The sequence below is a fragment of the Schistocerca americana genome, chromosome 7, assembly GCF_021461395.2.
Source record: "Schistocerca americana isolate TAMUIC-IGC-003095 chromosome 7, iqSchAmer2.1, whole genome shotgun sequence".
Taxonomy (NCBI): Eukaryota; Metazoa; Arthropoda; class Insecta; order Orthoptera; family Acrididae; genus Schistocerca; species Schistocerca americana.
In genome coordinates this window covers 111197991-111223718 of record NC_060125.1, presented here as the reverse complement: position 1 = coordinate 111223718, position 25728 = coordinate 111197991, and the positions used below count along the sequence as shown (strand labels likewise).

Here is a 25728-nt window from a genome sequence, read left to right as displayed (position 1 = left end):
ACCAGACATCTCGTAACTCAGGCATGTAAACTGTCTGTAGGAGGTTCTACTACTTTCATATCCAACAAATCACCACTTCTCAGTGCCACAGCGCCCATGTAGTAGATATACTGACCCTCCACATTGAGTGGAAAATACAACTTTCAAGTCTAATACACACATTCCTACATAAATTGGTTTATTAGAAATATATCTGTCTTTTGCAAATGTATTGCAGGGAAATTTTATTAAAGATAACTCCAACTTAAAATTATATTACAGCTAGTAATTTATCATATTTTCTACAATAAGATACTAACTTTCTGTCCTTTTGTTTCTTATATTTTCACAGCTTTTTTCTAACTCTGACTTGTTTCATAACCTATAAATTCATTCTCAAAGTCACTTATTGCCTTAAACCTTAACTTAAGTTTGAGTTATAAGTATTGAATTAAATCTCTGTTTTTACTACATAGTTGCTTTTATTGTACAATGATGTTAACTGTTTGGATTCATTTTCTTCAGGAATTATCTTATTTTCCAATGTAAAAAGAAGAAATTTGTATGAATCTTGTAATTCTGTACAATATTCTAAATCAGTGTGAAGTAAATACCCATGTTCACAATTATCTTTCATAATAATTACTCATCTTTTCTAATAAACTGAAACAAATTCTGCTTAATTTAACTCAAATCCTCCATATGGAAGAAACTCAGGCAACACATATACATTTAAATTATTAACACCTACAAATATTAAATAATTTGATTCACTACCCTCATCATAATCCTTCATATAATCAACATTCACTGTCACATATGATGTACCTCTGATTCCCTTTTGAATTGGTATCATTTCTGAATTGTCCAATAAATGTAATGAATGTTTAGTACTTTTCAAACAATGCATCAAATGTTAAACCAGTTCTGTATAAATCTGTGCTGAATCGAAGCCATTAGATTTTACACTCCTCTTTTCAGATAGTAATAATGATTATCAACATTATTCTGAATATTAAATTTTTCACATACTACTTTTGTATAATTATAGTATTTATTTAATATGCAGTGGAATTTATGTTTAGTACTAGCCAAGCCTTTTGAATCTGTCCCAATTGTCCATGTAATCATAGGGATAGGCACACCTTCTGTTGTTGTTATATCTAAATTGAATTTTTCTGTCTTTTGATGTTTTTCTTTTGATCTTCCTTCAGATTTAATGATTACCTAATGGCAAAGCCATAAATGTAAATATATACACATTTCTGGTTTTAATTTATTTTTATATCTTTTTTGCTGTCATTAGGGATTACATTATCTTTTTTCTTATATGATACTTCTGCAACAAGTAGGAGAGAGTCATTTCTGTGTATGATTTCTAAAGATATGGATGTAACGCTTTTAACTGATAATTCAAATTACCGTGACTATGTGCAGGACACTGCAATTGCCTATTACATGATGATGTTTTTCTAACTACTTTTTTACTGTTTTTCGTTCTGGATAAGTTTATCAATTCTTTTTTGTTTTCTTTTTGAAACTCTCCACCATAATGCTTCCATAACTTCGGAATATGCTCTTTTTTCGGAGTTATGGATCATATCTTTCTAAATACTCTTCGTTTTTTTTTAACTTTCAGTACAATCAGCTCCATTTGTGTCTAGTTTTTTTAAATTTTGTTCTCGTGTACCACCTTATTCTTGAGTTAGCTATGGAATGAAGTGTTTTATTAAATTCTCTTTCCAGTTATAGCTTCAGTATATAATATCTGATCTTATGTTAATGGAGCTCTACCATATTTATGAGTATATTTCTCCTATTTCTTCTTATTCCTTGTTCATTGTATTTAAAATCTAGTTGACAAACCGCTCAGTGCCTAGGTATTTATTTATAACTGCCCCCTAGACTATACATGTAGAATTTATTCTTGACTTATAAATAAAGTTTCTTTGTAGACAGTGTTTGAAGTAGTATGATTGGGAATATGAACAAAGAACGTGTTTACTTCACTAACATGGGAGAGAGTCAAGTGGAGATGGCTGTGTGAAATGCAATTGATATGCCTGCAACATGCTGCATCTGTCCTTGTGCTTTGTTTATCGTCATGGTAACATCAAGATTCAGCGAGTGAATGGTTCTGAAAAGCAAGAGAATGTTTAATGCTTTCATCCAGCGTTATGTTGTCCCTCACTTTCGAAAGGAGTTTCCAAAGAGTAAATTAAAGCCTGATGTTCTCGATCCATACTGAGTCTTGCCTAAATATGTTCAGTGGATCCTTAAGACCACACAGTAATTACTATTTTAGCCAATCTGGTGTACTCAGAAAGACTCCACCATTTTCTAGTTTAACTGTAAATAAAATGAAATTAAAATGTAGAGAGTAAGCACCAGAATTGCGAATCAAACTTAATAAACTAGTTTTTACTAGTAATGAATGTAAATGAAACCTATCGAAAGAAGCAAAGCAATGGTTTAGTTAGCAATGCTGTTAATTTGTATTCGCAAAGTGAGTTTGTTGTGCTTAATCCTGTCACTGACGTAACCTGCCGAAAAACACCATTCACTGAGTTAAAATAATTAAGAGTGCCATCTATTGGCTCTTTGGTGAAGCCTACTGTGAAACTAACTGCACCATTTATTGGTTCTTTGGTGTACTATGCTGTGATGATTAAACATCGAAGTAGAGCACAAGATTTTAGATAAAACATTGATTCACGATATCTTTTTTATGAGATCTGATGTTAATGATATAACTCTTTATGTTGGCCCACGCTACGCTAAAGCTGCCTGTAGAAACCCTATGAATTTTCGTCTAGTAGTTTGGAGATTAGTATGTTCAGTCAGACAAGCAGACAGACAGACAGAACCGCTTTATGGTTTTATTATCAGTAGTACACATTCATTACTTGCATTTTTACTTCTGTACACTGGAGGAATCTTATAATGTCCACAATCAAATGTTACCAAAATGCACATGGTTCAGTGTTTTGGTATTTCATTCTATAAACTAGTTTCAAACAATAATTTATCCCTTTTCCTGCCTGCTGAACTCTGTGGCTTTGAGTTATATCATATTACTAAATACAGCAACCAACTACTTTGTTATGTACTTTTATTTAAGCTATTATACATTTTGGGCTTTCACTTATCTTCAGTTAGCATCAAACAAATTTTAATCTTCAGTCAGTACATTGTTACAACATTAACAGCAACTTTGGTTCTGCTGGTGTCCTGTGTAAGATAGTAATTTTGATTAGCTAATACAGTTTGTAAGTCGTATTGTCATAGTATACAGCGTTTTAGGTGTACTTGCTTTCTGCTCTTCTTGTTGTTATTTCTGTTTTGGACCAGTATCTGCTATGTTACCAACTGACAGATTTATTTACAAACGAAAAATACATCTATGGTCAAACATTGTATTTAGGTTACAGATTATGCTATGGTCAAAGTTATATTTTGCTTGCAGGTTCTTTATGGCTAAAAAGAACTGAAATTGTGTACTACGAATGTGCTGTGTGTTCTATGTGGTTCTTAAATGAGTGGCTTAGTGGCTTTCATTAGATTACACATATACAAAAATAGAAATAATATACTACATTTTATAGAGAAGAATTAGCATTATATTTTTCCCTTTCGTGCCACGGCTGGAATGATGTTATAAACGACAAAGATGGAACAGCAGACTTACAATATGTAGCAGTATTTTATGCATTGGATGGGGTCACAATGGATTATGTTTTTCCATAGGTGGTCTGCATGTGTGTTCGTATGAGCAATTTATGGAAATTCCTTAGAAAAATATTATATGGTAATGCTGTTTGCTCATTTAATATGCAATTTGGGGATGCAAATATGAGAGAATAAATTTCGATTTCTTCAAGTAAGCCCATTCTTTTAACTGAAAGATGCAGGAAAATGACCTAGCTGTAAGAAGCTGCTTTGCCAATTAGCATGTTGATATTTTCATTATCAACTTAGAGTGTAAATTCTTTAACAAAAACCGCAAGATAGTTAACAAAAAAGTATATTATAAAAGACATGTTGACCATATAGTGATCTTATTTGATGGTACAGCAGAAGAAATTGAAGAACTCAATAAGGAAATGAATTAAATGCATTAGAATTTCATCTCACTGTTGAAAATCATACAGTCAAAGATTTAAGTTTTCTGGATCTCTCTATAATTAGCCCCAACAGCATCCATACCTTTCAAGTACACAAGAAACCAACATAGACAAATCTCACAATCAATAACACCTCATACCACCAGACAAGCACAAAATGGCCTCACACAAAGCAGTTTCCCATTAGAAGCAGATGACCAATGTGATAAACTAAACACCATTGCAGTAGTTGCTTACGGTTGTGGCTATCACCCAGAACTACCAGATAAGCTAAACAGTGAAATAAATTCCCACTTAACCAACCACAAAGACAAAACTGTAACTGCAATGCATATTCAAAAATATACATTGGCCAACAAGGATGAAATATCAACATCCGATTCTGAGAACATACAATTGCTTTTTATTTAACAAACTTAAGCAAAATCACATTTGCCCTACATGTAGCTCAAGATAACATCAAGTGAAAGACATAGCTCACAACTTACAAGTACTCCAGGTGGTCAACAGAGGAAAAAAACTGAACATACTTGAAGAAACCGAAATTTATGGTTACAATTGTGCGTCCCCAAATGACATTCTAAATGACAAAATAAGCTATCAAACAAAATTTTTCTCAGGAAATTCCATAAATTGCTCATACAGCCACACACTAAGTACAGCTATGAGCAAACACAAATCAGTGTGAGCGCATCCAACATATAAAATATTACTACATAATGTAAGTTTACTATTCTGTCTTTATCGTTTAAAAATGTCATTTCAGCTGTGAGGTAAATGAAAAAAATATAATACTTATTCTTCTATATAAAATACACTAAATTGTTTTTTTTTAATATTTCATTTAATCTGATTAAACAACCACTAATGCACATAGTTAATAACGATATAGAGCATCTAGTATATTCAGGCTAAACAGTTTCATTTCTTTTTAGCCATAAAGAACCTGTAAGCAAATTATAGCTTTGACCGCAGCAGAACTCATAGGCAGAATACAATCTTTGGGTATAGATGTATTTTTCAGACATAAACAAAGATGTCAGATGGCAGCATGATGAATACAGAGCTGTTTTTGTGCAAAACAGAAGTAAAAAGGTGTTTGTGATACATTCATAAATGTGAAAATAGGAATTGCAACAGGTCAGCTGCAGCATGGAATTTTTTTGTAAATGTCGTAACTATTTACTGACTCAAGACTCAAGTATATATTATGCAACTGAAGATGAGTGAAAGATCTAAATACATATCAGCTTACTAAAAAAATATAACACACTTGCTACTTGCCATATTTATGAAAATAATAGTTTTAAACATTTTTTGACTAAATATGAATTCAGTACCATTGCAGTTTAAGAATTAATCTAAATTTATAACTTAAAATGGCCTTAAGTAAGAATTCATTTTGAAATTCTGTTCTTTCTTCCTCTCTCGATATTTAAATCACAAGATTTATAATTTGCGCAGTCTTATACATGTTTATCTAATATTTTTGTTAGTATTATAACATAAATGATTCTGATGGGTGAGGGTATATCACACACATTGTTTAATTTCTCTTGGCTCTAGTCTTCAGTGAACTTCAATCCAAGAGCAATGTGAACTATAACTCACTATAATCACACAATGATACATTTATACTTATTGCTGCACATAGGTATTATGAAGGATGTATATTAATTGATACCCCAATGTTTGAATCAATTTTTCCAATTTCATCAATTTTAATTGGATATTCAAATGTTTTTATCTTTTCATCAATGTATAATCCTAAACTTCTGTACTTACTAACTCCTTGAGAACCTTCCTTACATGTTTAACAAATAATGTTGATTTTGAGGCTAAAGAAGACAGCTTCGATCTTTATTATTCACATTAATACAAGTTCTTTTAACTTTAATTACATCTTGCAATTCAGTTAATGATTCATTTGTTGAAAGATTAAATTTTAAATTTCTTTTCATTCTGTGTAAAAACAGTCTTGAACCCTCTGTATAAAATTGATCTTACTTATAATGCTATTTTAAAACCTCTTCAGTGTTTCTTAAGAAAGTAAGTAAATGCTATAATTCAAATACTTCGTATATTTAGCAATACTTATACTTTTAATTACAAACTAAGTGGTGTAAGGTATTAATCTGATATATATTTTTCACAATGTTAATCCTCTGACAGTGGGAGCTCTCTGCTAAGGAGGAGATATGGTCTCATACAGAGGTTGGTTTGATAATAGGGAGTGGAACTGTGGGCTGTCTGTAGGAGTCCAGGATCCAGAAGGGGGTGCAGGAAGTCTCCGCTGCTGTGTGCGGTTAATGTTAAGCAAAGGTGGCTGCCTCACTTCATCCAGTCTGTTGGATAGGGTCAGCGGTTTACCGCTGCCCAGCTGAAAGTACACATCATCAAACCGGGGCATGCATGTCCTGCACCAGGAGTTCATAATCAACAGTGCGACAGCTTTGTATGAGACGAACAACAAGATGACAATAGTGGCAGCCATGCAGCTAATATAGATAAAATGTCGCGTGTAAGAACGTGAGCTGTCGCCTGCGATGAATAAGTCGTGGTAAACGGTATGCAGGTTAGAGAGTGGCCTTAAGGCATCGCCTGGATACGCGACAAGGTTGTTGTTTCCGAGGTGCAGCTCCTGGAGTTGGGGAAAACCTGAGAAGACTTCTGGCTGAAGCTTTGACAGGCTGCAGCTGGAGATGTCCAAGTACTGCAGAGACTCGCTTCGAAGGAACGTCCCAGATACTGGAAGTGTGATCGGATTCCCAGACAGGACTAGGTTCTTGAGACGTGCGTTGTCCACGAAGACATCTGTAGGAAATATTTTCAGCTGGTTTCTTGATAGAACAAGAGTTTCCAATTGTAACAGACCAGAAAAGACGTCTCGAGAGACCTGAAATTACAATAATCATCATGGTTAATGTGTACTGAAGAAGGAAAAGCGTTACTCTCGGCATCGAAGGAGGAATTACCTATGAACAAAAATGAAACTCAGTTTCTGTAACATTGCCAGGAGAAGGGGTGTGGGGTAGCAGTTAACGTCGCTGACGGGTGTTGCGGGTCGCCAGTTCAAATTCGGCCTCGAGGATTTACTTTTTATTGAGTACTGCCAAATGAGGATAGGGGAAGTTAACAGAAAACTTCATAAAACATCTTGTTGATGATGAAAATTATTTTATTTTAGTTATTTCATGCACTATTCGGCAGTCCTTAATTGGTGGCAAGTACAACCGAACCTTTATCTGATTATTAGTCGTTTTTCCGAATAACTGCTTTTTTAACTTTTTTAATGAGCTAAAACTTTTATTCATGAAACTGATATAAAACAATTCATGTAGCTAGGTCTTATGTATGTCGTGCTTTTGGTCCTCAATAATGGCAATGGGCATAGTAATAAATTTATGCTTTTAAATACGTAAATAAATCTTTGGAAATTCTTGGTGGAATCCGAGTGAAGTTGACCATGTGTTTCAAGTGCATCTTTTAGAAGCTAACAGTCACGAATGTGGCAAAATGCAATCCAATGAACGTAGCAACAGTGTTCCATGGTGGATGCAACAACAACTTTCTATAACAGTTTAGTGATGGAGCGAGGCAGTTATTACTACAAGTGTCTATATACTAACTCATTATTTGTTGTGTAGGCCTAGGTTGCAGTTCCATCAATAAAGCTGATAACGTAGGAATTTTCAGTATGAAAGTGCCATGTGTGTGAAAATGTAAATCAGGTGGATTGAAGAAAAATAACATGAAGGTTTCAGAACTGGGCTCACAGAAATTTGAAATAGAAAAATAAGCGATTACAAGGCTAGCTGAGAGTATAAAAGTTCCAAAGGAACCCCTAATGAAAAGGATTCATGGTTTTCATGGCAAAGCACAAAGCGGTCAGCCAGTGCTAAAAAAGAAGAGTGTGTGTTTCTTCAGAATTTCATAAAGAAAATATGTGAACACAATTTTTCTTTAAATTTTCTTCGTACTTTACTTTGAAATTAGTATTAAAATTTAATTATCATACGAGATTTATTTTATTTTTTTATTGTATTTTACTTTATTTTTCAATTACTGATAAAGATTCAGCAGAACAGTTAAAGTCACCCTAGAGTCATAAACTATCCACAATTATCACATAACAGACAATCAGACAACTTCATTCCAAAGATGACCAACAGAGTTTTTTTTACATTTTATGGTCTGTTAGGGCAAAAGGTAATAAACACCAAAAATTTTGTTACTACAGCTCAGTACCCACGCTCTGAAACAAAAAACATTAATTTCAATGGTTTCAGAAATATTTAAGTTTAATGACGAAAATCAGACAACATCACCCAGTTGGATGGTATTTATTATTACTGGAAGGCTCTCACGCACGTAATATCTCAACATTCTGAAATATTCGATGTCTGTAAAATTACCGACATTCTGGAATATTCGATATTTACCACATTCTCCGTCAAGAGTTCACTTGTGATCTGACTGCTACACCTTGGTGTCAGCAATAAGGACGCTTTCGCTTCCAAGTGTTGTACTGTATTGACGAACCTGTCTTCGGGTCTGGACCTGCTAGAGGTTTTGACGCGACGTTGTTTGCTGGAAACGACGGGTACTTCAAAATTTTTACTTCATTGTTGCATCCATTGGGCCGTCGCCTTCATGGACAGGAACTAGAATCCAAACAGTACATCATTCTAAGGTCTGTGTATTCAGGAGACAGATGGATCCCGAAACAGGAGTAAGTCAGCTGCACGTCCGCCATTCATCAATGTTTTCCGCAGACGCTGGTAGGGACCTGATGAAATGTCACAAACGATTCGACCGATTCGACCCAGTTGCCAGAAACAACAGATGAGATGACGTAATGTATTTGTCAAATGTGCTCGTTTACTTCTACTTGGGCGCTACAAGCCAGCAGTAGTATGAGAACAACGAAGAAAACTTAATAGCTGACACAAATTCCTGGTCAAACTGAAGAAAACTGAAGAGAAATGATAATAAGCAGCAAGACCGCTTAACGGAACAATATTGAACAACAGTGCCCAGCGTCATGGTTGAAACAATAGAGCTGTACTTAACAGAATGTTTTGCCACTATACCACATCGTCATCCGAATATGACAGATGTCAACAAAACCTCATACTTGATGAAAAGGCTCAAGGAAGGCATGTACGAAACTCTTCTAGTAAAGGATGTACACCAACAGAGGAATTGAGAAAGTGGTCTCATCAAATCGAGCAAATGATAACAAAAAGAATGGAACGAAAGAGCTACGACCGACTGCAGAATGTGGCCCCTATGGCACTTGTGGAAGATCAGCACAACCTCGCTTATCTCGTACGCCATAGAGAAGGGGATAAAATACAACACTGTCTGCCCGCCAGAAATATCGGGCGGAGTACACAAGAGATGGCAGACCCCATACATCAAGACGCAATAGAGAATTTCGAAGAGGAGATACACTAATTTTTGGGATCAGTCTCCGCCACTAGTCCAACGTGCAATGCGAAACGGTCTCGGCAAGGTAGAACGTATGCCGCAACCGTCGAACGACAAGCCTGCATCCGACCAACGCAGATAGCACCAACTACAGCTCCAAGTACAAAGCCCTACGGATAAAGCAGACATTTGGGGGTAGAGAACAACATGCCCCGGAAACATTGTACGCTGCTAAAGAGAGATAAGAGGTTTGTTCCGCGACCATTACGTCGTAATATGTCAACCATCACAACAGTCCTTTTCACGCCAGGCAGCTGTAGACGATTGTAAGTGACCTTTGAGACGAAGCCAGTCGCTGTACCATGTACGAAGGCGCTCGCTAACACGTCGTAACAGTTACTGTAAAAATTTAATTAAAAATTCAGGCATGAAAAGTGTATGTGCTAACTATGTTGTTTCATCATAGCAAAAGACTTGGGAGAGCAGTTGAACGGAATGGACAGTGTCTTGAAAGGAGGGTATAAGATGAACATCAACAAAAGCAAAACGAGGACAATGGAATGTAGTCGAATTAAGTCGGGTGATGCTGAGGGAACTAGATTAGGAAACGAGACACTTAAAGTAGTAAAGGAGTTTTGCTATTTGGGGAGCAAAATAACTAATGATGGTCGAAGTAGAGAGGATATAAAATGTAGACTGGGAATGGCAAGGAAAGCGTTTCTGAAGAAGAGAAATTTGTTAACATCGAGTATTGATTTAAGTGTCAGGAAGTCGTTTCTGAAAGTATTTGTATGGAGTGTAGCCATGTATGGAAGTGAAACATGGACGATAAAAAGTTTGGACAAGAAGAGAATAGAAGCTTTCGAAATGTGGTGTTACAGAAGAATGCTGAAGATTAGACGGGTAGATCACATAACTAATGAGGAGGCATTGAATAGAATTGGGCAGAAGAGGAGTTTGTGGCACAACTTGACTAGAAGAAGCCATCGGTTGGTAGGACATGTTCTGAGGCATCAAGGGCTCACCAATTTAGTACTGGAAGGCAGCTTGGGGGGTAAAAATCGTAGAGGAAGACCAAGAGATGAATACACTAAGCAGATTCAGAAGGATGTAGGCTGCAGTAGGTACTGGGAGATGAAGCTTGCACAGGGTAGAGTAGCATGGAGAGCTGCATCAAACCAGTCTGAAGACCACAACAACAAGTGTGGGTGGCTATTCTGCGTGGATAAGTGCTACCTAATGTAGCGTTTTATGGTATCACAACAAACAAAAGGAAGTAATGTGTGATACAACATACGTAAGACAGTGAATGTAGGCAAAGGTATTATTATACATGAGATTTGCAATGTGTTTAATCAACGAATTTCAAGCGTTTAGTACCCACCTATATCATCCTTTCTCACCTGTACTGTTTTGTCCATTGGAAAACCTATCTAAGCAAGAATGTACACCGTCTGTCATTTTTTGCTTACCTGTCTTAAAGAAATATTAATTCATAGTCAGTAACCATTTTTTTACTAGTAATATTATTGTGTTGCTAAATTAGAATGGAAGTCAGCTTGTTGGATGCGTCTAATCAACAATTTTAGTGGCCATATGACAATCTAGTGGTTACAACAATAAATAGGTATACCTCAAATTTACTTCCAATGTATTCCACCAACAGGGAAGAGTGATGTAGTGAAACAGTGTGACCTCACAATGTGGAGCCTATATTCTGGCTAGTTGGCTAGATCACATTTTATAATGAAGTTGGCTTACGTTACTGATTCTACCATGGGTTTGCTCCACTAATACCTGGGTATGCTGTAGTTCTATATTTGCAGCTTTTGCAGCTACAAGGCAATAGTTAGGTCCATTTTTAAATGAATTCAAACAGCTTTATTAACCTGAGTATCAGCTGATAAGAACAAATACAAAACACGTTTTTTTTTTCTTTCTTCCATGTACAATGACGGGCTTGTCCGTCGGGAAGGAAGTTAACTGCTAACCCACTTCAAATCGTGATACTACACCACCACCTCATCCAGAGTGAGCCAGGCTTAACGCGGAGCCGCGCTGACAGAATCGAGGCTCACGCACTGCAGTCTTTCTCAAATCGTTTTACAGAGTCTATTTGGTACAAAAATTTGATTTCTATATTACTTGCAGCATTTCGTGTCAGCTTTATAGTGAAATGCGCACTATTTTGTCAACGATCATAGTTACTGTGATGTTTCCTATATAAATAACAAATCGAGAAACGTTGCAATGAATAATAGGGGTTTTGCGTTTGGTGCTGGAAATGAAACTTAGCTAACATACTGAATTTTTCCTTAGACTTGGGAGGAGGTGTACCCCATCGTATTTTTAATAGTCAACAGTTGCGACGGAAACTTACCAAAGGATTTTCTTCCTGTTCTTCGTCTGAGAAATATGCCAATAATTGACAGCAAATAGTGCATCGTCTATTCAGAGCGAAGTGGTGAACGTCTTCACCTTACCTTTTGATGTGTTAAAGATAAATTGTATATATTTCTAATATATTTTAACCTAAACGAGTTGTCTCAAGCGGTTCATAAAATAATGACTATCTTGTTTTCGTAATCTTATTAATCACAAATAAACAGGTATCAGATATGTTATTTCTAACAGAACAGTTCTGATCTTCTGCTGCAGACTAGAACTGACCCAGTAAAACACTTTCATATCTCTGAAGCTGTAAAAAAAAAAATGACGGCTTCCAAAACATTGCCAATTATTCACTGACGAATTAAGAAAAATTTGTAGCAAGAATATCTACTCCCTCCCTCTGCACATTGATGGGAACAGAAAGATGGTACACTAATTTCAGTAATTTTTCGTGTGTTAAAGAAAACTGAAGCGTAGAACGGAAATCCTTTGGAAACTCCCACTTTTTCAGTTTACAGTAACGTAAGAGAAAAAATTTCATGTTTTTCGTACTATCAAATTCTGTTTTCTCTAGCCGTCCATGACTCTTAAAAAATTACGGTACTAGCTTGAAAAAAAATAAAAGAAAAGCTGCAGTTTCTGCTATATATCATCATAGATCAAATTCCATACGTTAACTGCTGTGGTCTTCTCCACCAGACATCGCGGCGCCTAGAGTATCAGCAACCAAACTGACAGCCTGCAGCCGCTGGTTGCCAGCTTTGCAAGCACACCGAAGCACTACACAACCGACAGGCAATATTGACGAAAGGCCACAACAACAACCACAACAACAACAACACAGCAAAGACACCAGCGGCCACCAGGGGCCACTACCGGACAACACAAACATAAGGAAGAGGTCGCTGCAGATCCTAGAACTATTTTCATACGTCAAACCACGTGATGGAAAATAGTTCCGAGGTACTCATCCGCAGAAGCGCTATAAAGGCCGGCGCTCGGACGCACATCGGCAGTTCATCGACCGCCAGCAGGTGTGGATAGCTGCCGTCCCGGCAGCCCGGTTTGGTTAATTGAACAGTCCAATAAATTGTTTTCGGACTTTGATCGTTAGTTTCTTCTGCTTACGCAGACATATCATTAACCATATTGAAAACACTCTCCTCTTTGTGTGCTATATTGGCCAAAAGCTCGTTTCTACACATTGACCAGTTTACGAATTATGGGGGATGTTATGAATCTACACGCTCGTCGATCGGAAGTGAACATGCTACTTAAAACCCGTTTTTCCGAGAATGCAGACAGAGACCACCTCTCAACTCTACAGAAAAATTCAGTATGTCAGCTGAATTTCATTCACAGCAGCATATGGTGTAACGTGCACAAAACGCAAAACTACAGCGACCCCTGTTTTTCATTGCAAGTTTTTCAATGTGTTATTTATATAGGAAATATCACAGTCACTACGACCATTACCGAAATGATGGGAACTTCACCAAGAAGCTGACATATAAAGAGCTACAAGAAATGTATAAATCAAGTTTTTCAACCAAATATATTCTGCAAAACCGCCTGAGACTGCAGGACGTGCTCGTCGATTCTGTCAGCTCAGCAACTCGCCAAGCCTGGCCCTCTCTTGGTGACGTCACGCTGACCGCGCTGCGGGCTTCTCTTGATGCGTATGCCAATGCGTTATGTTGTCATCGATCTGAAACCTGTCACTAGATTGGTCTGTCATTGCCATGGAGAGAATAGCTTAACACACTGGAGAAAAACAACATAAATTTTTTGTACACAGAAATCAACACAGTGCAAAGGCCGCTATTGTCTTTGTCTTTGTAAAAGTAATTTCAGAGCTTAGATTACGCTAATAGATTTCTGATTAATCCAAGGAACACCATCTCATTTTAGGTTACATGGAACACCAAACAAGAGCAAAATTTTCCTGTGTTACAGCAGCTTATAAATCTTGTAATATTTATTTATTTTACGTGATTGTGTTTCCGGTGTGAGATCAGTTTAAAAGTGCTCAGTTGCACTGTGACTAAAAATGTAGCCTTTAGAATATACAAGGTATTCAGAGATTTATAATACACTCTTTTTCTCTGATGAAATATAACAAGCGATAGTGGTAAAATCTTGGCTAATGAAAGTTTAAATAAAACATCCAGTCAGTACTTAAATATACAGGCTGTTCAAAATTTGTTGTCCTTGACAAGCAGCTTCAAAAAGCGAAACAGAAACACTTTCGTCAAAATAGGCTACAGTGTATCGAAAGCTTTCAAGACAGACTCTTCGAGAGGAGAAGTATACCGCCATACACAGAAGACAAGCACAGAAAATAACTGAACCTGAGTGACTCTTATACAGACGGGGAGCTCTGCTTCCAGCAAGCTTTAATTTGGTTGTTGTGATGTTAACTCTGGCTCAGTGGTTAGCTGTTTTCATCAACGATGTGTAGCACCTTGCTTTCCTACTTGGTTCTTCATTTGGTGTAGTTTTGGTTATTTTTAGTTTCTGTCGAAAAACGTCTCCCATAGCGTAAATGATGGGTAACGGGACTCCTTCCAAGCACCGAGATCGCTCATCTACATATGACTGCAAACGTTCAAGGCTTAATTCATGCAGATACAATGTCGTTTGATTTCCTCCATTCTACTTTGGCACATCAATCTCGAACAGTGTATTTGAGTTTATTGATTATGTGTATCAAGTGAGCTGCAGTACATTGACTCCTCGTACCTCTTTGTAGTATCCTAGCCATTCGGTCTGTCCTCCGTTAGGGGAATTAGAATATAGGTTTATTTCGATTTTCTTTTGTTGTTCATCAAATTATACTCCTGCATCACGATGTTATGTAGACAATATCAACAGATAATTATTCGGTTTTTCCTTTATGAAGTACGAGACAACTATTACAGGAAGCTTCTTAATAGGTGGATCTGCTATTGTCTTGGGACATGTGTTCTCTGTTGTGTTTGAGTGTTCAAACCGAAGCAAGTTTGTAATCTGCATACCGTCAGTCCCACAGAAGTGTAGAAACGGTCCGTTATGATGTTTGTAGCCTGCAATCTTCATTGGCATCCACAGTCTCTTCACAATCTCAAAGGAACCTGGTTCACAGGCTGGTCTACAGTCTTTTTCAACAAACAATTCAATTTTTACTGCGTGGTAGGGCCATTTCAAAACTCATGCACACTCACATATGCGACCATTACGGTGACGTGGTCAAGTTTAAATTCAGGCCGGTTATGAGCACGACTTCGGTCGCGACGGTTGTATTTGCTGGTTGGTGCTTTCTGGTTCGCGTGTCTGTGTCGTGAGTAGCTCAGTTTTAAAAGGAAGCTGAAATCAAGTTAGGTCGGATTACACGTAGTGACCAGCGTTCCTAGTTCAGAATCGAAACCCTGCGTGAAAAGAACCCTGAAAAGAACCCAACGGAAGTTGTGTGGGGACAGTTAGCAAGTAGTAGCACGGTGTCATGGTGCTCTGCTCACTTCCGTGGAGGTCGGCTGAGCACTGAGGACAATCCGAGAAGTGGAAGGCCATCAGCTGCAGCAGGCTACACCTCTCAAATTATTGTTAATGATATTTAGGGAAAGGATCGACCAAAATCATGTGAGAAAATTTCATATGAGGCCAAAATGTCTGTCAGTTCATTTCACAGACTCATAACTGAAAAGTTGAAGAGGAGAATAGTTGCTGCCAGATGCGTTCCGAATCGTCTAAATGAAGAGCAGACAGAAGGTCGCACAAAAATGGCAAAATACTTGCTTGAATGTTACCGAACAAAAGGAGAACAGTTTCTGAATAGCATTGTTCCACTACATGAAACCTTGATCGAGATGTTAAGCGAGAAGTGAAGTCTCATCCTCACAATAGAGAAGTTCCGACTCTCCACGCCAGGAAAGAAGCGGCCGCCAGTAATCAAAGGTGAGACTGATGACGATCTTTGAGTATTACAGGAATGGAGTTACAGCTACAAACAGAGTGCCAGAGGTGACGTCCGTAACAGGTGTGTGCTACAAGCTGTTTCTGCAAACCGTTTTGCGTCCGAAAACTCGTGAAGGGAGATCTGACATGCTTGCAGCTGGTATCAGTTTGAACGATAATGCAAGACCGCATATTGCCTTACCAGTGAGAGAAACGCTTGAAAATATGGATCTGAAATCCTTGCCCCCATCCCCTCCCCCACCCCCACCCACCCTACAGGCCTGATGACTTTGGTTTGTTTCCCAAACTGATGGAACAGTTCTGTGGTAAACGGTTTGGTACTCTGTACTCTTCGTCCGAAGCAAATCAAGATGACCTTTTTCTCTAGACAGGAATAAAGCAATATAAATCCTTTGGGAGTCAAATAAATAGCAAATATATGGCAGCCAAGGCGAATTGGCTACGGGAAAGATGTGAAGAATCGAAAAAAACAGACCGTGGAGAGCACTGGTACAACATATGGAAAAGTCGAAACAACCTTGGGTGGAATTAACAGTGGTGGCAATATCAAGGGTACAACGGGAATTCCAATGAGAAACGCAGAAGAAAGAGCAGGTAGGTGGAAAGACAGCACTGAGGGCCTATAAAAAGAGGAAGGACCTGTCTGACGACGTGTTAGAAGAAGAAACTGGAATCGGTAGGGATGACATAGGCGATCCAGTGTTAGTGGTAGAATAGAGATCAAATAACGCAGAAAGCATAGACAATATTGCATTGGAATTTCTAAAATCGTTGAGGGACGTGGAAACCACCGACAATTCAAGCTGATGTGTGGAATCTACGAGACTGACGACGCACTATCAGACTTTCGGAAAAATAGCATCCACACAAGTGCAAACAGAGCAAGGGTAGATCAATGCGAAAATTATAGCAGAATCAGCTTAACAGCTCACGCATCCGAGTTGTTGACGAGAACAATATATTGCACAATGCCAAATGGTAAGATGGCCCAGTGGACAGTTTGTCAAAAACTGAAGACAGATCGAGCACGAAAACTGGAATAAGGTGTACCGAACTGTGAAAAAAGAAGCAAAACAGAAACGATGAACGGTCCAACCTGAGAGATGTGCATCATCGAGCGAATTTGAATAACCACGGCGTCGTGGTTACGTGGTCACGTTGTTGGTCTATAAGTGTGAGATCCGTGTTCAAATATCCCTCGTGTTTCATCTTTTTTCGCAAAATTGTAAGCTGTTCGTCGAGGCATTGACGTGTCTGTTTCCCGTACTCAGTTTTGTGTCTGTGCTCTGTTGTAACGTCTGTTTGCAACAATGAGGTTTGAGTAACGGACCTCCAGACGTACTCACCTCCTATTTGTTCCATACAAGCACCACACGTTCACACGTTATGACTTTTGCGTTCCGTTTTGGAAGTTTTGACTCTAGAATTCCTTTGTTGTAACATAGTTCACACCCGTTTATTTGCCGTTTCCATTTCCGTGAGAGGATTTTTTTTTTTTTTTTTTTTTTTTTTTAGGGGCGCACAACTACAGTGGTCATTAGCGCCCAGACTAAGTTATGAATGCACAGCAACTAAAAAGGACAACACTATAAAACGCACATTAACAGGCAAGGGATTAAAAGAAAACAGCATAATCATATGTCCTTAGACAGGTTTGTCAAGTGGATAAAACGAAGAACGCGAGCAGCTGCTCCCGGGTCATCCACTAAAATGGCATCCAGAGTACATGGCAGGCCAAGATCAATGCGCAGTGTATTAAAATTCGTACAGGACGTTAAAATGTGGCGTACCGCCAGCAATTGCCCACATAGGCAGAACGGCACCGGGGCAGCCGTCACAGATGGCGATGGCTGAACCGGCAGTGTCCAATTCGTAACCGTGCCAAAACGACCTCATCCCGCCGAGAAGGGCGTTAAGAGGTCGTCCAAGCCGTGGGAAAAGTTTTCCAGGCCCGAAGCTTGTTTTCAGTAAGTGTAGACCAATCGGCATGCCACAGCGATAAAATGCGCTGACAAATGACCCTGCTGAAATCAGATGAAGGCACACAACAAGAAGCTGTCAGAGGCTGGAGGACCGCAGCCTTGGCTGCGGCATCTGCAGTTTCGTTCCCAGGGATACCGATATGGCCAGGAACCCACATACAGGTCTGTGAGAGGTGTATGCGGCATCTCGATTGCTCTCATTACGTAACACATTTACTAGCGACGATAACGTATTCTTACCACATGACTCATATTCTATAACCAACGTTGTAGTACGAAAATTGCCAAGACTACAGAAGGAGAACAGACACGTCAATGACCAGACAGGAAGTTCGTAGATCTGTGAACAAAAAAGAAGCTGGGCACGAGGAACATCTGAACCCGGATCGCCCACGGTGCTGGTCAACACCGTAACCACACAAGCACGGCGCCGCTATTCTTGCAACAAGCTCGATGTTGCACGCCTTAAGCTTCCTCCGTTCACTGTTTATCTTTTCCTTCTTATTCCACAGTTCAGTACACTTTTTTCCAGTTATCGTGCTTGATCGGTGCTCAGTTTTTGACGGAGTGTCTCCTGGGCCATTTTATAACTAAATCCGAGGGCAGGGCGATGGGGAGATCCCCATGTCAGTAACAGACAAATTGCCTTGCAGACAGAGTAGTATTTTAAGATGCGCTTAATTTTAACTGACGTTGGTGAAATACCGCTTATGTCAGGGGCAGTGTGGTGTGTAGCGCAACCACTGTGAGTTTGATAGAATAGAAATGAGAGGCGGAATATTTTATTGGCTTTTTACAATATCAAACGTCTTTTGGACTACAAATGTAGTTCCTTCTTATTTGTTCCAGTTCGATAGTCTCTTCTCCGGATCACGTTGGGAAACGTGGCCAAAATGTTTACTCCAATAAGAAATTGGTTCTTGCAAAAAGAAGGCACAGCAGAACAGATAAAACTGACTTATAAACCCTTTTATACACTTTTATGTATCCTTTTGTGGCAATTTTGAAATAATTATAACTCTATCTGTTCTGTTATAGTAGGTATAATACAAAAGTCAGATTGAAAACGGTCTGCTGCAGCCTCTTTGTTTTGTTTCAGATAGTAGGGTATCAACATGCCTGGAAAATATGTCCAGCAATCATAAAAACAAACACGAGATCTTCGGACTGGCCGCAGTACCCGCTTAGGTACGGAAAACTGGACTCTACTAGTATGTAAGGCTTCAAAAAAATGCATGTACTTTCTTTTTAGCTGAAATACATTTGTTGGGAATCTTGTACCATGTAGATTCAAAATGTATAAGATTTAATCGATAACCATTGTTTGGTGAAAATTGAATCTGTCTTTGAGAGGCCACTTTAGAGCCCCTCCCCCCCCCCCTCCACCTTCCCCTTACCTCACCACCACCGTAACAGGCCACACAATACTATTTGGCCAGAAGTGTCGCCCTTCAGTGTCAATATTGGCTATCAAGCAAGTTTGACGATCACCGATATAGAACTTAGTGTAGACGAGTTACTTACTTCGAATTTGTACGACTGGGCATGTTATGGCTATGCCTACCATTAACTAAAGTTATGTGGTAGGTTGTGTGTGTGTGTGTGTGTGTGTGTGTGTGTGTATGTATGTGCGTGTGTGTGTGTGTGTGTGTGTGTGTGTGTGTGTGTGCGTGTGTGCGTGCGTGTTTGTGTGTGTCCTTCCACATGATATTAGTTGATGATATGCGTAACTACAATATGCTGTCGTACAATTTCGAAGTAAGTAACTGTCCTACATTAAGTTCTATATGATTGCAGATAACAAACTGTGAAACAAAACGACAGCATCAAGCAACATAAAAATGAAGAACATTCGCAGCTTATGGTAACAAGTTTTATGTACAGAAATTTTTCTGTTTTTCAAATATGTAAATGTTGTCTTAAAAAGTCAACTTTATATGTATACAAGTGGTAAAGAACGTTGTTACAGAAAGATAATAAAATACCTGCTGATGATGCTGAAACTTCAGCGAAACATGTCTGGGAAATACAAAGCAAAAGAAAAAGTGTGTTCTGCTCAAGGCGGACGCTCTCCAAAAACAAATCTATTTCTAAACAGACGTGGACAGAAGAGTTCACCCAGAACATAATTTGCCTCTATCGTCTTTGATAACAGTCTATGCCCAGGACTGCAAAAGTGGTAAATACACGAGTTTCGAACAGCTGTGCTGAAGTAAAGTAGTGCGTGTGTGAGTACAGTTAACAAGTAGTGTCGTAGATGAGACAGCAGAAAAAATCCCGAAGCGTTTCTTAAGTTTCGGTAAAGGTTTGTGGCACAGCGTTTAAACAGTATGCCTTCGCTTAAAATGCTGGTATCGAGAAGATTATCGCCTACAAATATTACAGGGTGGCGCACGAAATGTGTTACCAATTGTTTCTTTGACAATTTACGACGTGCATTAGATATCCCACTGGGATCTCTACAGCAGTACCAACAGAGCTTGGAAAAACAAATGAGTTACGAAATGACGCGTAATTCACGGTACTGTCGCTAGGAGACTAGTAAGCAGCAATGGCTGACAATGGAAGACTGACGACACAGCAACGATTGGCAATTGTGTTACTTATTCATGAAATGAAAAGCCTTGTTGTGACTCAGAGGCGTTTTCGACAACAGTTTAACACACAATGGGTCCCTTGCAAGAAGACCATCCACAGGTTGTACTATAAATTTGTACAGGAAGGAACAGTATTGGAGGCGAAGCGACCTCGGCCTAAGCCTGTTTGTCCGCAGGAGAATATTGAAGCGGTAAGAGTTGCTGTACAGATAAGTCCCGGGAAATCGTGTAGAAAGGCAGCAGTGCAACTGGGAATACCAGACGCTCCGTTCAACGCATCCTTAAAAGTGCCCTCCATATGTACGCATACATTCTGTGCACAGAAGATCACTGAAGAACACAAGCAGCAGAGACTACTGTTTGCTCAGTGGGCGGTGGATAGGGAAGAAACTCTCAACAACGTTTGGTTTTCAAGCGAGGCGCATTTTCATTTAGACAAAGTGGTTAACAAACAAAATGTACGCTTTTGGGCCGCTAAAAACACACAAGTGCTTCATGAACGACAACATTATGCTCCAAGGATTACAGCGTGGGCAGCTATTTCCAGTCACGGACTTATTGGACACTTTTACTTTGAAGAAACTGTGAACAGTGAGCGCTATTCGAGCATGCTTCGCAATAGCTCCATTCCACAGCTCCTTGCTACTGCCTTGCCCTTCAACACGCAGTGGTTCATGCAAGCTGGAGCAAGGCCACATACTGCAAACATTTTACACAAGCATTTCGACATGCGGATCATTTCAATCAGGTTTTCAGGTCGCTTCAATGACGGACAAAATTGGCCCCCCAATAGTCCAGACCTCAATCCGTGTGACTTTTTTCTTTGGGGGTACTTAAAGGAATTTTTTTTTCCCGAAACGTCCACGTGATTTAATGGAGCTCAGAAGCCTAATTCTTCAAGTTTGCAGTGAAATTACGGAAGACATGTGCCGTAGGGTAATCACTAACTTCAGTATTCGTTTGAAGGAAGTTAGGAAACGAAGTGGTGGACATATTGAGCATGTGCTGAGTTAGAACAAATCTCCATGGACGGTACTTCATTGTAGTTTATGTTCCTTTCAGATTGTATTGACAATAAAGTTTATATTCAAAAACCAAATGGTAACACATTTCGTGCGCCACCCTGTTTTTAGTGTTTCTTTCCTCATACCCGTTTCCTCTCGAGACACTGTGTGCGAAAAAAATATGCAGATACACCTGTGCGTTACGAAGAGGTCGGAAAGGCCAGCTGAGCACATAGAAGACGCGATGACTGCATACTGACCTCGAGAAGGAGCCCGTCAGTGACGGAGAGGAACTCCAGAGCAGACAAGTTTCCGAAGTCTGCCGGCAGGAGACTGCGCTGCTGCAGCCCCGCCACGGACAGCGACAGCACGCTGCTGGCGTCGGCCGGCTGGACAGCGGGCCAGGAAGCCGCCCGGCATTCCACTCTCGTGCCGTCGCTGGAGCAGTTGCAGCTGCTCGAGAAGGCGCAGACCTCCGCAGGCTGCGACGTCACGCGAACGGCCGACAGCAGGATCCCCACCAAGCTCGCCACGGCCCGCCAAAACGGAAGGTCACACTTCAGTCCTCTGTGAAAAAACAACCAGCCATGGTACGTAAAGACTGTGGTTGACGTTTCAGCATACATACCCGCTTCCAACCACATACACTACTGGCCATTAAAATTACTACACCAAGAAGAAATGCAGATGGTGAACAGGTATTCATTGGACACATATATTTTACTAGAAATGACCTGTGATTACATTTTCACGCTATTTGGGTGCATAGATTCTGAGAAATCAGTACCCAGAACAACCACCTCTGGCCGTAATAACGGCCTTGATACGCCTGGGCATTGAGTCAGAGCTTCGATGGCGTGTACAGGTACAGCTGCCCATGCAACTTCAACACGATACCAAAGTTCATCGAGAGTAGCGACTGGCGTATTGTGACGAGCCAGTTGTTGGGCCACCATTGACGAGACGTTTTCAATTGGTGAGAGATCTGGAGAATGTGCTGACCAGGGCAGCAGTCGAACATTTTCTGTATCCAGAAAGGCCCGTACAGGACTTGCAACATGCGGTCGTGAATTATCCTGCTGAAATGTAAGGTTTCGCAGGGATCGAATGATGGGTAGAGCCACGGGTCGTAACACATCTGAAATGTAACGTCTATTGTTCAGAGTGCCGTCAATGAGAACAAGAGGTGACCGAGACGTGTAACGATTGGCACCCAATACCATCACGCCGGGGGATACACCAGTATGGCGATGACGAATACGCGCTTCCAAGGTGCGTTCACCGCGATGTCGCCAAACACGGATGCGACCATCATAATGATGTAAACAGAACCTGGATTCATCCGAAAAAATTACGTTTTGCCATTCGTGCACCCAGGTTCGTCGTTGAGTACACCATCGCAGGCGCTCCTCTCTGTGGTGCAGCGTCAAGGGTAACCGCATCCATGGTGTCCGACCTGATAGTCCATGCTGCTGCAAACGTCGTCGAACTGTTCATGCAGATGGTTCAAAATGGCTCTGAGCACTATGGGACTCAACTGCTGTGGTCATAAGTCCCCTAGAACTTAGAACTACTTAAACCTAACTAACCTAAGGACCTCACACACATCCATGTCCGAGGCAGGATTCGAACCTGCGACCGTAGCGGTCGTGCGGTTCCAGACTGTAGCGCCTTTAACCGCTCGGCCACTCTGGACGGCGTTCATGCAGATGGTTGTTGTCTTGCAAACGTCCCCATCTGTTGACTCAGGGATCGAGATGTGGCTGCACGATCCATTACAGCCATGCGGGTAAGGTGCCTGTCATCTCGACTGCTAGTGATACGAGGCCGTTGGGATCCAGCACGGCGTTGCGTATTACCCTCCTGAACCCACCGATTCCATATTCTGCTAACAGTCATTGGATCTCGACCAACGCGAGCAGCGATGTCGCGATACGATAAACCGCAATCGCAATAGGCTACAATCCGACCTTTATCAAAGTCGGGAACGTGATGGTACGCATTTCTCCTCCTTACACGAGGCATCACAACAACGTTTCACCAGGCAACGCCGGTCAACTGCTGTTTGTGTATGAGAAATCTGTTGGAAACTTTCCTCATGTCAGTACGTTGTAGGTGTCGCCACCGGCGCCAACCTTGTGTGAATGCTCTGAAAAGCTAATCATTTGCATATCACACAGCATCTTCTTCTTATCGACTAAATTTCGCATCTGTAGCACGTCATCTTCGTGGTGTACTAATTTTAATGGCCAGTAGTGTATAAGCACGTTGTAAATAAGACTGTATTCGTATCATCGTTAGAATTGGAGGCTGCCAGCGGTACTGCATTATTTTAAAAATGTTGTAGTTCGACGACCTGGTTAATAACGCGACAGGGCTTTATCAGCATGCAAAAAGAATTTTACTCCACGTTACGTTTTTGAATCGATATTTTACACAATTTTATCCGAGCGCTGTGACTGTGTGCGTCTATGCAAGGTAATCTAAGCAAGGTAAGTCCATCGGCTGCGCTGTGTTATTTCCAGAATGTAATCTCAAGATTCGAGAACCAGTCACGTGCACAGTGTATGACGTCGAATTACAGGCGGTCTTGAGGGCTTTGGAGAAGATGCTGCGTCTTCCAGCTACAAAATCCCTCGTCTCCACCGACTCTTTAACTGACCTTCAGACCGCCTTTCACATATAAGTATCTTTACCTGGTCTGCGACTACCGTTTACATGTACTGAGCGAATGGAAGTAGGTGTCAATTTATTGGATGCTAGGACTCGAGGGCCTTCAGGGTAATGAAGCGGCAGATGTAGCAGCTAACGATGCGTGCTTGGAAGATACGATATTTGAATTTGCTGCTCCTGCACAGCCGTTACCTCACTGTTGAGGCAGAGGGTCGTGCGTTTGTAGGAAGAGGAGTGGTTAAGGTTCAGGAACATCGAGATGCGGCTGGTGAAACCAACGAAACGGCCAGGCGTTCAAAAATGGTTCAAATGGCTCTGAGCACTATGGGACTTAACATCTGAGGTTATCAGTCCCCTAGAACTTAGAACTAGTGAAACTTAACGAACCTAAGGACATCACACACATCCATGCCCGAGGCAGGATTCGAATCTGCCACTGTAGCGGTCGCGCTGTTGCAGACTGAAGCGCCTAGAACCGCTCGGCCACCGCGGTCGGCGCCAGGTGTCCCTGTGTGATGTCTGCTCTTGTAATTGGTTTCTTAGGTAAGAGATTTTAATGTGCTTCCAGGATTGTTTCATATTTTGCCTTCCAAGTGCTCAACCAAGGGCAGTTCACTGTTAGACTATTTTAGATTATGTGTAGTTTTATTCTGTGCATTTTAAAGAGGAACTGATTCGAGGCATGCATTTTTCGGTGTTCTGTGTGAAAGTATAAGTGTGGGTGTGTGAGAGACACAGAGTGTCCCAAGGTGGATGAGGATTACATTCTACATTTCACCGCCTGTTGCATACTTGTCACGAAACGAAACATTTGTTTCACATTATCTGAGTACGGGCGCTGATAAACTCGCTATTGAGCGCCTCATACACAGCATCACCATCACCGACACATCGAGAAAACACAACCGGAAAAGATGAATGGGACTTCTGCAAAAATATTAGTTACTGTATCCCAGTTATTAACAGGCAATCGTCTCTGCATCTAAATTGGCTCGCGTCAGTTCTGGAAACTGAATACTGCCTGGAAGAAATATGAAGTTTATTTCTGAACGGTATTTATTATTGCTCTAAAGCATACACGTTATCTCCTGTACGTACGATGAAATGTTCGCCGGCCTGGGTGGCCGAGCGGTTCTAGGCGCTACAGTCTGGAACCGTGCGACCGCTACGGTCGCAGGTTCGAATCCTGCCTCGGGCATGGATGCGTGTGATGTCCTTAGGTTTAGTTAGGTTTAAGTAGTTCTAAGTTCTAGGGGACTGATGACTTCAGCTGTTAAGTCCCATAGCGCTCAGAGCCATTTGAACCATGAAATGTTCCTGCCATGCATTTAGCGATTTAAGGCATTTACATGACAAATGATGTCGATCATGAAACCGTAATCGGAGCTCCACAGAGGGTCACAAAGACGCTTGTCTGCCTTTTTACTTTTTTCTAGGAATGTTGCGGTCTTGTCGGACGTGAACCCTGTTGTCGCTGCGGCTGACGTCACACTCGTATTTCTAGTCAGTGCTTTTGCTGGGCGTAGCAAAATGGTGGCATATTAAGCATATTTTATACCCTTCAAATGAGACGAGGAAGTACAACAGCTTC

At 40.3% G+C, this 25728-nt stretch overlaps 1 protein-coding gene across 2 annotated transcripts in view; it reads right to left on the bottom strand.

Moving 5' to 3' along the window:
- Nucleotides 1–5942: 5942 nt before the first annotated feature.
- Nucleotides 5943–25728, bottom strand: part of LOC124622643 (leucine-rich repeat transmembrane neuronal protein 2-like) — a 68290-nt gene continuing 48504 nt past the window's right edge. Inside the window, exons 2-3 of one of the 2 annotated variants that reach the window (XM_047148422.1) lie at nt 21725–22031; nt 5943–6999 (exon numbers count right to left, since the gene is read on the bottom strand). In XM_047148422.1, coding sequence (XP_047004378.1) covers nt 6289–6999; nt 21725–22031 — 1018 coding nt within the window. In that variant the 3' untranslated portion in view covers nt 5943–6288. The remainder of the gene's footprint in view (nt 7000–21724; nt 22032–25728) is intronic. The other variant, XM_047148423.1, reaches the window with a different exon arrangement.